The sequence below is a fragment of the Canis lupus genome, chromosome X, assembly GCF_003254725.2.
Source record: "Canis lupus dingo isolate Sandy chromosome X, ASM325472v2, whole genome shotgun sequence".
NCBI lineage: Eukaryota > Metazoa > Chordata > Mammalia > Carnivora > Canidae > Canis > Canis lupus.
The window spans coordinates 71166835-71180966 of NC_064281.1; the positions used below are offsets into that span (position 1 = coordinate 71166835).

General features: G+C 37.2%; 1 protein-coding gene across 6 annotated transcripts in view; it reads left to right on the forward strand.

Annotated features, from left to right (window-relative positions):
- DIAPH2 (diaphanous related formin 2) overlaps window positions 1-12706 on the forward strand; it is a 1060012-nt gene extending 1047306 nt beyond the window's left edge. For all 6 annotated transcript variants that reach the window (XM_049107608.1, XM_049107607.1, XM_025431781.3 and 3 more), the window contains one exon: window positions 1967-12706. Coding sequence is in view for 2 of the 6 variants with exons in the window: in XM_025431781.3 (XP_025287566.1) it covers window positions 1967-2031 (65 nt within the window). In the remaining 4 variants the exon portion in view is untranslated. The remainder of the gene's footprint in view (window positions 1-1966) is intronic.
- Window positions 12707-14132: the final 1426 nt, after the last annotated feature.

Here is a 14132-nt window from a genome sequence, read left to right on the forward strand (position 1 = left end):
GTCCAGGTTTTTTAATGTGGTACTGTCTTTAGTCCAGTGGGTTGTGAGTGATGATATGGGAAGCCAGTGGCATTCCTGGAGTGAGTGCAATGCCAATTAACCTTAGTGTGTAGGACCACCAAGGCACAAGCCCTTTTTTGAACTGGGACAATCCTCTGAGAATGGTACCATCATTCTTATATCTGGTGGCTTTTAACACTGAATGTTTAAATGCCAGCAAAGCATTGGTAACCAATATATTATAATCTCATTTTAAATGTTTTCTAAGAAGTCTCAAACCAATCTGTATGCAAACTAGTGACATCTAAGTAATAAGCCCTTTATTTATTTGTCTGTTTATTTATTTATTTACTTATTTATTCACGAGAGACCCACAGAGAGAGATAGAGGCAGAGAGACACAGGCAGAGGAAGAAGCAGGCTCCATGCAGGGAGCCCGACATGGGACTCGATCCCCAATAAGCCCTTTATCTAGGAATGTTATCTTCACATTTTTTGCTGAATTTTAATCGGTATCACAAACTAAATAATGACTTTTTAAAATGGTATCTTTAAAAGGATACCCAAATAATCCTTCACTCAAATCTCTTAATAGAGAAAATGCCTTTCTCACCTCTCAGTGATATTATTGCATTTATAAGGCACTTTAAGCTTAAGGCTGGTTGGCTTGGCGCAGTCATATGTGGTGTTAACAAGGCCAAGGTTATGGAAGCTAGTTAGCTTTGTTCTATGTACTGACCATGGGCTACCAGGAATCAGTGTAGAGACACTGGCACAGAGCGGAAAGGTCCCACAGCAAAACCTCAGTACTTCTCACAGTCCATCCTCCACATAGGACAGGCAGGATGTGTTCTTTGGGCATCATCATTTCAGGAAGGATGTGGTTAGTAGCTGGGGAAGCCCCAATATCTACCTCTGAACAAAGCAGTCCTGATATTTAGACATTAACTTTGCATTATAATCCCCCATCATACTACTGATTTGCTGTGTAACCTTCATCATCAAAGCAGAAATAATAGGATAGAGTGAAATAGACACCTCCCAGGGATATTGAGTGAATTAACAAATTAACAAGTGTAAAGTGCTAGCATTTATGTAAGTTCTGGTGGTGGTTATTATTTCTAGGGACCTAGTCCCATTTTAAATAGAGAATCTAGGTGTCTTATGTCTTTGTCAGAAAGGGCTTTTCACCCACATCAATTGCATTTAAGCTGAGCATAAAACAGAGGTGATAATAACATATTAGTGATTATCACAATGCAGAGCTGTAAACCTTTTTTCTATTACAGCTAAAACTATTTTGAGCAACTGTCAATGCTTTTAAACTCTGCGTTCCAAGCTTTGTGCCAGCAGTTATCGCTATAGTGATTATTCTTCCTGTGATGGGTGAGGGGAATAGGACCTATTCATTATTCATTCCCATAATGACTATATTATGTATTGGATATATTTGCATCATACAATCAAGCAAAGATTCAGTAGCTGGTTTGATTGGCACATATTGCCATCATTAAAAAGTAAAAATTCTTTTCTGCTCTGCCTACCTGGCGTCCTCTAGAGGTAGCCCATATACGGATAGAAAACTCATGGGGGACAAAAAGAAAACTCATGGGGAATTGAAGTGCTTTCCAACAAAAGCACTGTACAAAGATCCTTTCAATTTGACATCTCTACCAAGGAATTTTGTTGTCACCTGCAATTTCCAACGGGACTGTGCTTGAGAGAATTCTTCCATTTCTTTCATCATTCTTATTACACTTACCAAGAAAAGTTATTTATTGCTGATTGCAGGACTCTTGAACTCAGCCTGGGAGCTGCAACATGAACTACTCAAATCTGGGCTCCTTGTTACTTATCTACATATTCATTTGAAGTGATGTTCAGGACAATTTGAAAACCTCTCTTGATCCTACATTGTATAATAGCCACTAGCTCATGTGTTTTTGGTTCTTTTTTCTGTCTTACAGATAACAGACGAGTGCCATTGGAAAGGTCACGCTCTCGCCACAATGGAGCTATCTCATCCAAGTGATTCCTGATGCCAAAGAATATGAAAATATTTAAGTAAACAAAATTATACATTTTGAGAAGAACAAAACATCCACTCAAGGGAGGGAGAGGAAATAAATGCATTTATGCAAGGATCAAGCTAAGCTGGGTGAAATAACATTGTAAAGCTATTGCAAGATGCCACTCACAATTATGCTAATACAAACACAGTTACAAGGATTATAAAAACGTGTTCCATTTTAGTGTAAAGATGTGTATTATTTGTTATTGTGTGTGACCTGATGGTAATGATGAAAAGTATAAGAAGTTCAAAAGCATTCAGTCTGTCAAAAAATTACAATGTTAATCAATTTTGGGGGTCACCTCCCCTCAAAAAAAGGAAATGAAAGGAATAGAAAGAAAGAATTATTCAATATCTGCTTTTGATTCCTGTTACATAGAAAAAGAAAAGGCCAATGACAATGTGTGTATTAATGATTTGGAGAGGCACTCTGTAAGAGAAGCCATTTTGGAAACTAAAAAAAATTACTGCTGCGACCCCATGAGTTTATTTAGAATCTTATCTCAAGTGAAAGCTGGTGGATTCATCTGCTTTGGCTGAAATTAAACTTATCATTAATCTAGAGTTTCAGCATGATGTTGCAGGCACTTATCATTGCTAAAAATAAACCAGAGTTTAACAGAAGCAGTTAGAGAAAGTGATTTAAACTTCATTTAAAGAGGTATTTTCTATTTATGCACATATATCTACTTTATACAAATACTTCATATCACTATTTTTGACAAAAATCTTACGATTTTAATGTTTATTCTGAGATGAACCTGAAAATTATATTACCTTTACTAAGCTTTTTAAAAGGTAAATATTGATTCCTGTTCTCTGTGGTTTATTTCTTCTATTGCTTCTTTCTCCCATGGCCCCCTTAAAAGCAGGGAATAGAGTTTCTAAAAGACCTGAGAGGAAAAAGATTTCTCTCCACAGGCAGCAGGAAACTTTCTGAAAGGTCAACTGTTTTATTTGCCTTTCTACTCCTCTTTCCAATTCTGCCTTGTAGTCTGAAGAAGAAAAAAAAATTATATATATGTATGTGTATATATGTGTATGTGTTTATATCTCCCGCTACAATAATTCCACAACCCAGTGGCCAAGTGAACTTCTCAGTCATCATCATACTTACTTACCTTGTATTAACAAATTAAAATGATGCTGCCAAAACAACCCTGGAGAAAAAAACAGACTCTATATTTTTCTTAAATAGATGAAGGCATAGAAATTATACTTCACTTGTCTATTACTTTAAGATACACATTGAAATAATGTGGTATAACTTCTCTGGAGTGCAATGTTTTGTATATTTTTATTAGAGTTCAATTTCCCAAAATATAGTATAACATTGAGTGCTCATCCCATCAAGTGCCCCCCTCAGTGCCTGTCACCCAGTCACCCCATCCCCCTGCCCACCTCTTCTTACACTACCCCTTGTTTGTTTCCCAGAGTTAGGAGTCTCTCATGTTTTGTCACCCTCTCCACTTTTTTTTTGTAAGATTTTTTTTGTATATTTTTTATTGGAGTTCGATTTGCCAACATATAGCATAACACCCAGTGCTCATCCCATCAAGTGCCCCCCTTAGTGCCCGTCACCCAGTCACCCCAACTCCCTGCCCACCTCCCCTTCCACTACCCCTTGTTTGTTTCCCAGAGTTAGGAGACTCTCATGTTTTGTCACCCTCTCCATTTTTTTTTTTGTAATATTGGGGTTTTTTTGTATATTTTTTATTGGAGTTCGATTTGCCAACATATAGCATAACACCCAGTGCTCATCCCATCAAGTGCCCCCCCTCAGTGCCCGTCACCCAGTCACCCCAACCCCCTGCCCACCTCCCCTTCCACTACCCCTTGTTCGTTTCCCAGAGTTAGGAGTCTCTCATGTTCTGTCACCCTCACTGATATTTCCCACTCATTTTCTCTCTGGAGTGTAATTTTAAAATTAATCCATGGAGATGATTGTGACTACTGTAAAAAATTTCTTATATGTATATTTCTTATATAGAAAATCCTATTTCTACTTCTCCAAAACACATTATAGACATTCAGAAAGAACAAATGACTGGCTTGGCAAGTCACCATTTGAAATAATGTAAACAAGTGACCAATAATTCACAATCCCCTTTATATAGAGGTATTCAAACTGCTTGCTTTTCCTCCAGTGCATTCTTACTTGGGTATGATATTTTAAAAGTTTCTGAAGCTGCTACAATAGAGAAATCAAAAGGAAGAACAGTATCTGATATTTTACAATTTTAGCCTATCTTAAGACACACACATATGCATACACAAACAAGTTTAGGGGATATATCAATTTCATATACTTTTCCTTAACAACAGAGATATACAAATTCATGTAAATAATTAACGTGTGTAATTTTTACTTCACAAATTCTCTTCTGAAATCTTTGTGATCTGACCTGAGTCTTTTGATAGCCTTTCTGGCTGTAGGAAAATGATATTTTGAAATATTAACCCTGACTAAAATTTAGGGGCATTTGCCATGCTATATTATCAAGATGGTCAGGAAAAAAAAAGATGGTCAGGATAGAAATATTGATGTGTATCACCTTTTCCAGTTGTGGACCTGCCTTATTTTTTAGTTTATGGGAAAGAATGAATGAAATACTATTGTTGATAAATTATATATTTGTATTTAGAGAAATCCCACATGGTTTCCACAAACAGTATGGAACCTTTCAGGGTCTTTCATGAGGTTCCAATAATTGAGTTAAAGGATTTGCTTCCCAGATTTATAATGGTCCTGCTTTAGTCATTTGCAGTTTTGTTCGAGATTAAAAATTATCACCAGAAAAAATACATAGTGACAGTTTTAGTATAGAACCAAATTACACTAAAGTCTTTTGTTAGCTTTATTACTGTCACAGTGAGAAGCACCAATTTATGCAGATTTTCTTCAGAATGATTTTTAAAAATACAAAATCCTTAAAATGTTTACTAGTTGGATTAGTTTCCTCTGGCTGCTATAACAAAGTACCACAAACTTGTTGGCTTATCAAATTAGAAATGTATTCTGTCATGGTCCCTGTTGCAAGATGTCCAAAATAAAGATCTATGCTCCCTCCAAAGTTTCTGGAGGAAAATCTTCCCTTGCCTCTCCCAGCATGTAGTGATGGCTTTTGGCCTTCTTTGGGGTATGGCTACATCTGTCTCTAATCACTTTCTCCTCTGTGTATCTAAACTTCCTATGCCTCTCTTATAAGATCCTTTTTCCCAAATAAGGCAACAGTCACAGGTTCTGCGAGTTAGGATGTGGGCATACCTTTTTTGGATTCCCCCTCCCCCGCTGCCAGCCCACTACAGTCTGCCCTCTGGACCCAAAAATTTATATCTGTCCCATGTGCAAAATATATTCACCCTATCTCAACATTCCCAAAAGTCTCAACCTATTACAGCATCAACTCTAAGTCTAAAATTTCATCCAAACATCATCAGTTCAATAGTCCCATCATCTAGATCATCTAAATCAGGTATAGATGAAAATCCTGGGGGATAATTCCTCTCCAAAAGTGAATAAATGAAGCAAAGCAAGTCATCTGCTTCCAAAATACAATGATGGAAGAGGCATAGGGCAATAGTTATAGACATTTCTATTCCAAAACGGAAAATGGAAAGTAAAAAGAAGTCACATGACCTGATGACTTTCAAAATTTATCCAGGGAAAAATCCCCTTGGGTTTCTTGACCTTATAGTCCTCCTTGTTTAAGGACTCCTTCCTTTAGGCCTGCAGTTTTGGCCTCTTAGCCTATGGATTAATTCTCTGTCTCTGTGCCCATGGCTTGCACTTCTGTCTCTGCTCCCCTGCGTGGGCCTCTGCCTCTGTACCTGCAGTTCTGCTCTAAGAATGATCCTTTATATTATTGAAGGATAGCACGTGTTTGCAGTTTTATCATCCTGTTTATTGCCTGTAAAATTTTGGTAGTCTGACAACCTTCTCTTATTTTGTCCTGTCTCGGTCCTTTTCAGACTAAACTAGAACTGTTTCTCAAAAACTTTCTGGGCCTCCCATGTATGTCAAATTGATTCGATACTGAGATAAGAGTCCTCCAGATCTTTGCTGGATAAAGCCATCTCTATTCTTGGCTTCTATTGAGGTGGTTGAGTGGATCAATGAGTCAATGCCTAATCTCTTCAGCACTAACCAGAGGTTGGCTTTATCTCCAGAGCACACTATCCTAAGAGTGCATCAGCTAATTTTAGCATCTTTTGCAATCTGAAATAGGCTCAAAACTTCCTGAATTATTAAGTGCTGGTTCCTTTCTGCTTAACAATTATTTCCTCAATTTACTTCTTTCCTCTAGTATTTTACTATAAATTCAAGAGGAAAATAGGCCCTACCTCCTCCTACTTCCTACCTCTACACTTTGCTTGGAAATCTCAGCCAACATCCAGGTTCATCACTTACAAATTCTACTTTCCACACAGCTGTTGGAAACAATTCAGATAAGGTCTTTGCCACTATATAGGAAGGATCACTTCTCTCTAGTTTCCAATAAAATATTCCTCAGTTCCTTCTGAGCTCACCAGAAGCATCTTTAACAATCATATTTCCAACAGCAGTGTATGATTTTTTTCTATCATATGCATCACAATTCTTCCAGGCTCTACCCATTATCTACTCCAAAGCCATTTCCACATTTTTATTTATTCATTATAGGAGTACCTTACTTCCTATTACCAAAATCTGTATTAGGTTCCTGTGGCTGCTGTAACAATACACAAAATATGGTAGCTTAAAACAACATAAATCTATTCTCTTATTGTTTTGTGAGCCAAAAGTCCTAAATTGAGCTCTTGGCAGGTCTGTACTCCCTCTGAAAGCTCCAGAAGAAAATCTGGTCCTGGTCTATTCCAGTTTCTTGTGACTGTCATTCTTTCCTTGACTTGTGGCCAAATCTCTCTCTTTGTTTTCACATTACTTTTCCTTCTGTTTATCTAATCTACCTCTGCCTCTCTCTTATAAGAACACTTGTTGTGGAATTTAGGACCCACCTGGCTTATCCATAAAATTATCCTTATCTCAATATTCTTAATTATATCCATGAAGACCCTTTTTCCAAATAGCATTAACATCACAGGTTCCAGGAATTAGAACATGGACATATTTTGGGGAAGCCATCATCTGGCTCACTACGGTAGTCAATGCACATAAATGTACTTTTCACTTCTTAAAATGCATTCTTGGTGCTTAAGCAAACTCAAGTTTTCCTGTAAAAGCTATTGTCTGTAGGCTACCGCATGCTTTGATATTATATAGCTGAACAGGCTATTCCAAAATTTGGTTGATAGTTTTGCTACTATGACCAATGCTTAGTTTGAAAAAATAATTGGTTCCAACTCTGAGCTCTGGTGTTTCCCTTCTGCCCCTTTTATGGAGTATTTGACCAAATGTCTTCCATAATTTACAATGCAGGCATAAAACTGCCTCTGATGCAGAAGGGTTCTTTACAAGCTGACTTTAGATATTGTGAATCCCTCAGCTGAAGAGAGAGGTGATGGCAAAGCCTGCTTTGAATGGGTATTGAGACTGTGCCCATATCAAGACACCTAGAAGAAGTATTTTAGTAGCAATAGAATTGCAGATTCATGCTCTCATTTTGCTTCAGATCAACCACCTGCCTCTTCACAGGACCCAGAATGACTTGCAACCTACATGTAATGCATACTTACTTAATAAATAAAGTAATAAATAAATAAATAATAAATAAATAAAGTTAAGATATACATTAAATGTTGTCTGCCTATGGTAATATTAATAATGAATGAAAAGGCACAAACTGAAGTATAAAGGCAGGATGTAAGAACATTTTAGATGGAGAAGCTTCAACTGAACAGAACTACAAGAGTGTTTCTTTAAACACCAGATCAGGTGGAAATCATGGGACATATTCAGACACACATAATGGTGGGAATCATAAGATTTTCTTTAAGTATTCCTTAGCACTTCTTGCCAGCATAGTGTAGAAATATTTGCATAACTTAAAAGTCCAGAAAAGCCAGAAGGGTGATTTATATCTTCCAGGGAAACTCTTTACACAGAAAAGAGTGGTTTTGTTTTGTTTTGTTTGTTTTTGTCTTGATTATAGAATAAATGCAAATGGACTTCAAATGCTTAGAGGGGTAAAAATCTGGAATGTGTAATAAAGCATTGTGTATAATTATTCTCTGGAAGGCTTTTAAAAGAATATCTTATCATGGATGGGTTGACTTGAAGACGGAGGGTTAGACAAGGTAATAACCAGATCTATAAATAATATGATCCAAATTACCTGGCAAGGCCATTGTTTCCCATGGAATTTTGGGTTGCTCTGGGAATCAAATACATTAGCTTATTTTTTCTCCACCAGAGGCAAATTCTGTAGTGGGAGTCTGAAAACCTTAGTATCTACAACTAGGGGAATTTGAGCTTAATGCCATGAACTCAAAGGAAAGTGGAAATCTAGAAATTGATATGTATGCAATGAATGCAACGTGGCATATAGTTTTGATTTATAATGAAAGGAAATGTATAGCCAAAGATCCCATTTAAAGACTGAATTTATTTAGATGCCTAGAGTCTCAAATAAATATTATTATAGTCAATATACATTGTAGGAGATAACAACTTGCAAATTCATGAATTATGTGACTTTCTTTCTAGTTCTTGGAGATTAACCAGAATTCAGTCTCAAGTCATGATGACCATGCATGTTAGTTAATAGAGATTCAGCCAATATTTTCACCTATATTTTGGCTAATTGATGTCTAGACAATATTTTCACCTTTTGATGTTTATGAGCAAAGTATAAGAGCTCTTATAATAATAAACCCTTAACTTCATTAATTTGCTGAAGCCTCCAGTGTGGCTATTCTAATCACTGAGTACCCATTCAGTGAACATTGCTTTTTAGGGCACAATTATGAATTAAACATAGCTTTTGCCTTCAGGAGTCTCACGGTCTAGTGGGAAATGGGACATGTACAAAAAGAATTGTAATCTAAGGTGGAAAGAAAGTGATCAGTGTCATAAGAGTGGGATAGATAAGGCCTATGGGGGTTAAGGAAAACACAAATCACTTAGTTTTAGAGAAGTGAAGTATAGGTATTGAAGTGGGAAGCAGGTATCAGTGTAGACATTTTTGGCACAGTGATACTTAAAGGGTAAATAGGTTTGGATATATGAAGCTTTTATTTAGTCAGTTTTTTTTTATTTTTATTTATTTATGATAGTCACACAGAGAGAGAGAGGGAGGCAGAGACACAGGCAGAGGGAGAAGCAGGCTCCATGCACCGGGAGCCTGATGTGGGATTCGATCCTGGGTCTCCAGGATCACGCCCTGGGCCAAAGGCAGGCGCCAAACCGCTGCACCACCCAGGGATCCCTATTTAGTCAGTTTTTAATGAGAACCTCATTAAAATAATAATCACAATGCTAGGCTCTGAGAATATAACAGTGAATCAAATAGGTGTGGTCCCTATTCTCATGAAGCTTAGGTTTTTTTGAGGAAGGATTGAAGGCATGAGCAGAACAAACTTAGATATGCATATGTTTGACTAGAGTGTAAGGTCCATGAAAAGCAGCAGTGGTTGTGTATTTAGGGCTTGATCTTATAAATAGTAGGGAAATACTGAGGGATTTTGAGGAAAGCAATGATAATGGAGCACTTAAGGAAGATGATGCTGGAAGCTCTGTGTAGGACAGAAGTAGAGGTCACAGAAGGCCAACTTTGTTGGAAGCTATTGCAATACTTTTGATAAATAATGAGGGCTTAAACTAGGGTAGCATCTAGGGTAGAGACAGTTCTAAGTGGCATGTAATCCAGCAATGATTAGATGTTAAGGGTATTTACTCAAGGGAGGATTCAAAATTGACACTAAGGTTTTAGACCTGAGTGACTGATGGGCTACTTTCAACCAAAAACTTGAACACAAGAAGAGTTCATCTTTGCAGTAATACTATGGATATGCACAGCTGCTACTCTGATACCTGATACAATCCTATTATCTGTACTGTTGAGTGACTCATACAAGCCTTATATACAAGTAGCATCTAATCATAAAGACAGAGCAGACAGGAGAACATGATTTTGAATGAGGACTTATTCAGTGATATTATAGTGATTGTGGTAAGAAGGGCAAAGGTAGGCTCTTTGTGTTCTGTTATTTTTCTTTCTTTTTCCCTTTCCTATTTTTTCTCTTTTTAATAATACTGAAAAACACTGAATGGCTGTTCAAAAAAACAAACTGACAAAGATTGGGTGTTAAAATGCACTCATTCAGTTTTGAACTCATACAGAAAAGAGACATTAAGATGAAGTATAATTTATGGGAAAAGCTTTAATTAGTTCATAGCTAGAACTTCTTAAGTGTCTGGTTAATAATTTAAACCATACATTTAAGAGGTTCTGGAACAATTATTACTTTCTAAAAGAACAGCGAATTCTCCTGTTTCACTATTTTCCTAGGAGTTTCTCAGGCTTCCAAACTTGTCCAAGTGTATCCCCTTTATGCTAAATACCTTTCTACTCAAAAAAAACATAAGGGTTCCCTTCTCAATACATTCAATTGCTAAGTTCATGAAACACTGAATGACTTTATTTTAGCTAATATTCTTTTGTCTGGGAAAAGAACCTGTTTTATGAATTTGCTCCATCTCACCCCTACCCCCTAACCCCCGGCAAATACCTTGTGTTATTGTCCCTCTGTTATCTTACAAAACCCCACATATCACAATATGAATTAAATTGAAAATACCCAAATACTATGAATTTTCACTTTGAATGGTTTTTGGAAACCTATGGCATAGTAGCACAGTGGCCTAGACTTCCTGACAAAAATCAAGCAGTGGAATATTTTACCTGGCTAAACACCTGGCAGCACTTATGGTGGTGCTTGGGGGAGGGAGGAAAAGGAAATGAAAGGGGTCATGGATAAGGCCCTTCAGTAGAATTCAGTATAATGATAAAAAGCATAGCATCTATTAGATGTCAATGACTTTCAACTCCAGAGCATGTGGGATAAAAAGTTGACCTGCTTTGTTTTATAGTATGTGGTATTTTTTAAAGGACTTTCACTTCTTGCATCCATTATTCCATCATTTCAGGAATTTCAGTCTACAAGCATCCTCAAGATTCCTATTAAACAAAAACAGAAATCTTCCTGTGAATATCTCTCCTTCAAGACTATCAAAAATTACCTAATTACCAAGCCATATAAATTCCTCTTAATTCTCATCCCACTTAAGTTCTCTCACTTTTCTACAAAGCACACCTAGTCCTATCTTTTCCCACCACTCAGAAAATTTTTCAGTCCTCTTTTTTCTCAGTCCTCTTTATCCATGATTGTCTTTAAATAGAGGCTGTATCTCCAGCACTCATTTGTATTCTCTCTACTACCAGGGTCATCCTAGCCATTTTCATGGCTTTGACAATTTCCTATGAGCAGATGCCTCGGCAATTTCTTTGAACCTCTGAACCACTTTCAGTATGTAAATGATATCTAACACACTAAACTCAGTACAGTCCCAACCAAATATATTCTCTGGCAAACTGATCCTCCTATCTAGATCACCCCTTTCATTATGTGTATGATACTATCCCAGTCTCTAAGGCTAGAAACACCAGAAGCATCTTGTATTATTCCCTCTCCCCTAATATCCACTCAGGCACAGAAGTTGGTCACCCTGTTTCAATCTCTTACCTCTTCAACATATCTTTCATACTACTAGAGATTGCTTACTAAAATGTCTTTCTTAACTCACTTCAAAAATTTCTATTGCTCTTAGATACAAAACTAGTATGGGCTTCAAAAATCTCAGGAACAGACTCAAATGTAACTTCCAAACCTCTTCACAATCCCTCCAGCCATGCTGCACTGGATTTGTCACTGGGGTAAATAAAAGCTTGCCAATGATAAATGTATGAATTCCTTAATTCTCCTTCCCTCATGAAAATAAATTGTGTTATCTATGTTCCCACAGCAATTTGCTCATACTCTTATTATGACCTTTATTTCATTCTGCCTTTTACTAGAGTTAGTTGTCTGTGTCCTTGACTAAAGTATGTTTCTTGACAGCAATGACTGTCTCATTCATCTCTGGTCCTTTACACAAAGCAATTGTTCCATGAACTAATGTGTAGTATCAACTCTCAGTGAATTAAACAAATGAAAAGGAATGTTTGGTACAGGTAATGGAAAATCACAACTAATTTCCTCATCCAGGTGAGAACATAGCCTTCATCATTGTCCTGGAAACTGAGGGCCTGCCTAAGGTCAGCGTTGAGGGCAAGCTCTCCCAACTATGGATAACTGGAAGTTGATTTCGAAGGAGTGCTTTTGGGAGCTGATGACTGATTAAAGACAAGGAGGACGATTTTTCCTCCAAGGTCAAGCTTTTAACAGATATCTGCAATGTACACTAAGGGATTTGGCTGTACTCCATTTATGCTAATATGGTTTATATATGGGCCTCCAGCATCCAAGAACCACTTCCCTAAACAAATTAATAAGTGTAAATACCAAGGCAGGGTTGTAAATGTGGAACTTATTTGTAATGTACCAACCTTGTTATTATCAAATGTCATAAGGTATAAGTCATGGCAATTATGCTGCTTGCTTTTTATTACATTTATTTTACTTTTTGAAAGTGCAATATATCTTTATAAGTATCTCCTCTTCTGCTCTGCCTAAGTAACCTACCCTGTCTATGTGGTCTAGAGTCACAGATAACAGGAACTTTAGAGTCAAAGGATTAATGGGCATCCCTGAAGCATAAGGATTCATGGGTCAGTGGGTGGAGCCACTATATCCTCCACATTAGGCTTCACTGTGTGTTTCAACAATTCAAGTTGTGAGACCTTGTAGATTTCTCCATACAATAAACTTTACACTCTAAAATACAGAATTGTTGCTTCCTGCTCCCTCCCACCACCTGAGCATGCAGATGTATGTATATCCCTGTCACATAGAAGCTGATAATTTTGCACAAAACCTTCAAACTCTTGATTGCCAGTTTGGTGTATAACAGTCCAGAGCTACCTCTTAAGTGGTCTCTTCACAGGTGAAAGGGGAATTACCCTTGATTTTTCTGGTTTGGATCAGAAAGGCATCCACTACTTTGAGCCCATAATTCCCATTTCTAAGTAATCTCTTTCTCTTCTCCTCCTTGCTTCTTACTACAATTCATCAAGCACTCAAAACAAGAAAGGCAGGTGACTATCTTACTCCATATAACTAAGCATTTTATGGCAACAGTTCTCTTTTCTTTCAAAGGAGCCTTTTTAGTCTATCTGCAGGCTTCCTCAGGCTTCCCTAATATTAGCCAAGAAACCTGCCAGGCTGCAGAAGTCTGTTGGTGAGTGAATCTATTTTTAAGGGTTTTGAAAGGTGCCACTGCTTTCAAAGTTTCCTTGAAAAAGAAGGACCAAAAAGAAAAAAATAGTAGTTAATCCTTGGACTTAGGAGATTCTTTAGGAATATTATTTCCCCTAATTACAGCAGTCCCCCAATTTTTTGCTTTATGATCCAACAACCATGTTAACAACAAGCTATTTATTCATTAATTATTCCACAAATATCCACTGAGCAACTACTGTGTGACAGGCATTACATAATAGTGGGCAAAAAGACATGATATAGGTCTTCATGAGCTTACAGTCAAGTGGAGCAGGCTAATGATAAACTAATCTACATATAATTACAATTGCATGAAGTGTCTAAGAAGGAAAGAATACAAATACTATAGAAGAAAAAAATGGTGTACATTTAGTTGGGAGGGGGCATATATTAGACTGGGAGGTCAAGAACTACCCCTCTGAAGAAGTGATATGTAACTGGAGACCTACAGGATGAGTGGAAGTTTATCAGGTTAAAGTGAGTAACTGTGATGAGTAAACATAAGGGAAACAAAACACATATAATGGAGTAATAGTCAGCTTTAGGTAGGTTGTACTATTGTTACAAACAATAAAACCTCAATTACCATAGCAAAAGTCCATGTGGCAGCTACAGGTCATCTGTGGCTCAGTTTCATATGCCTTATTCTTTCAAGGGTCATAGCTGAAGGAGGAGCCTTTATT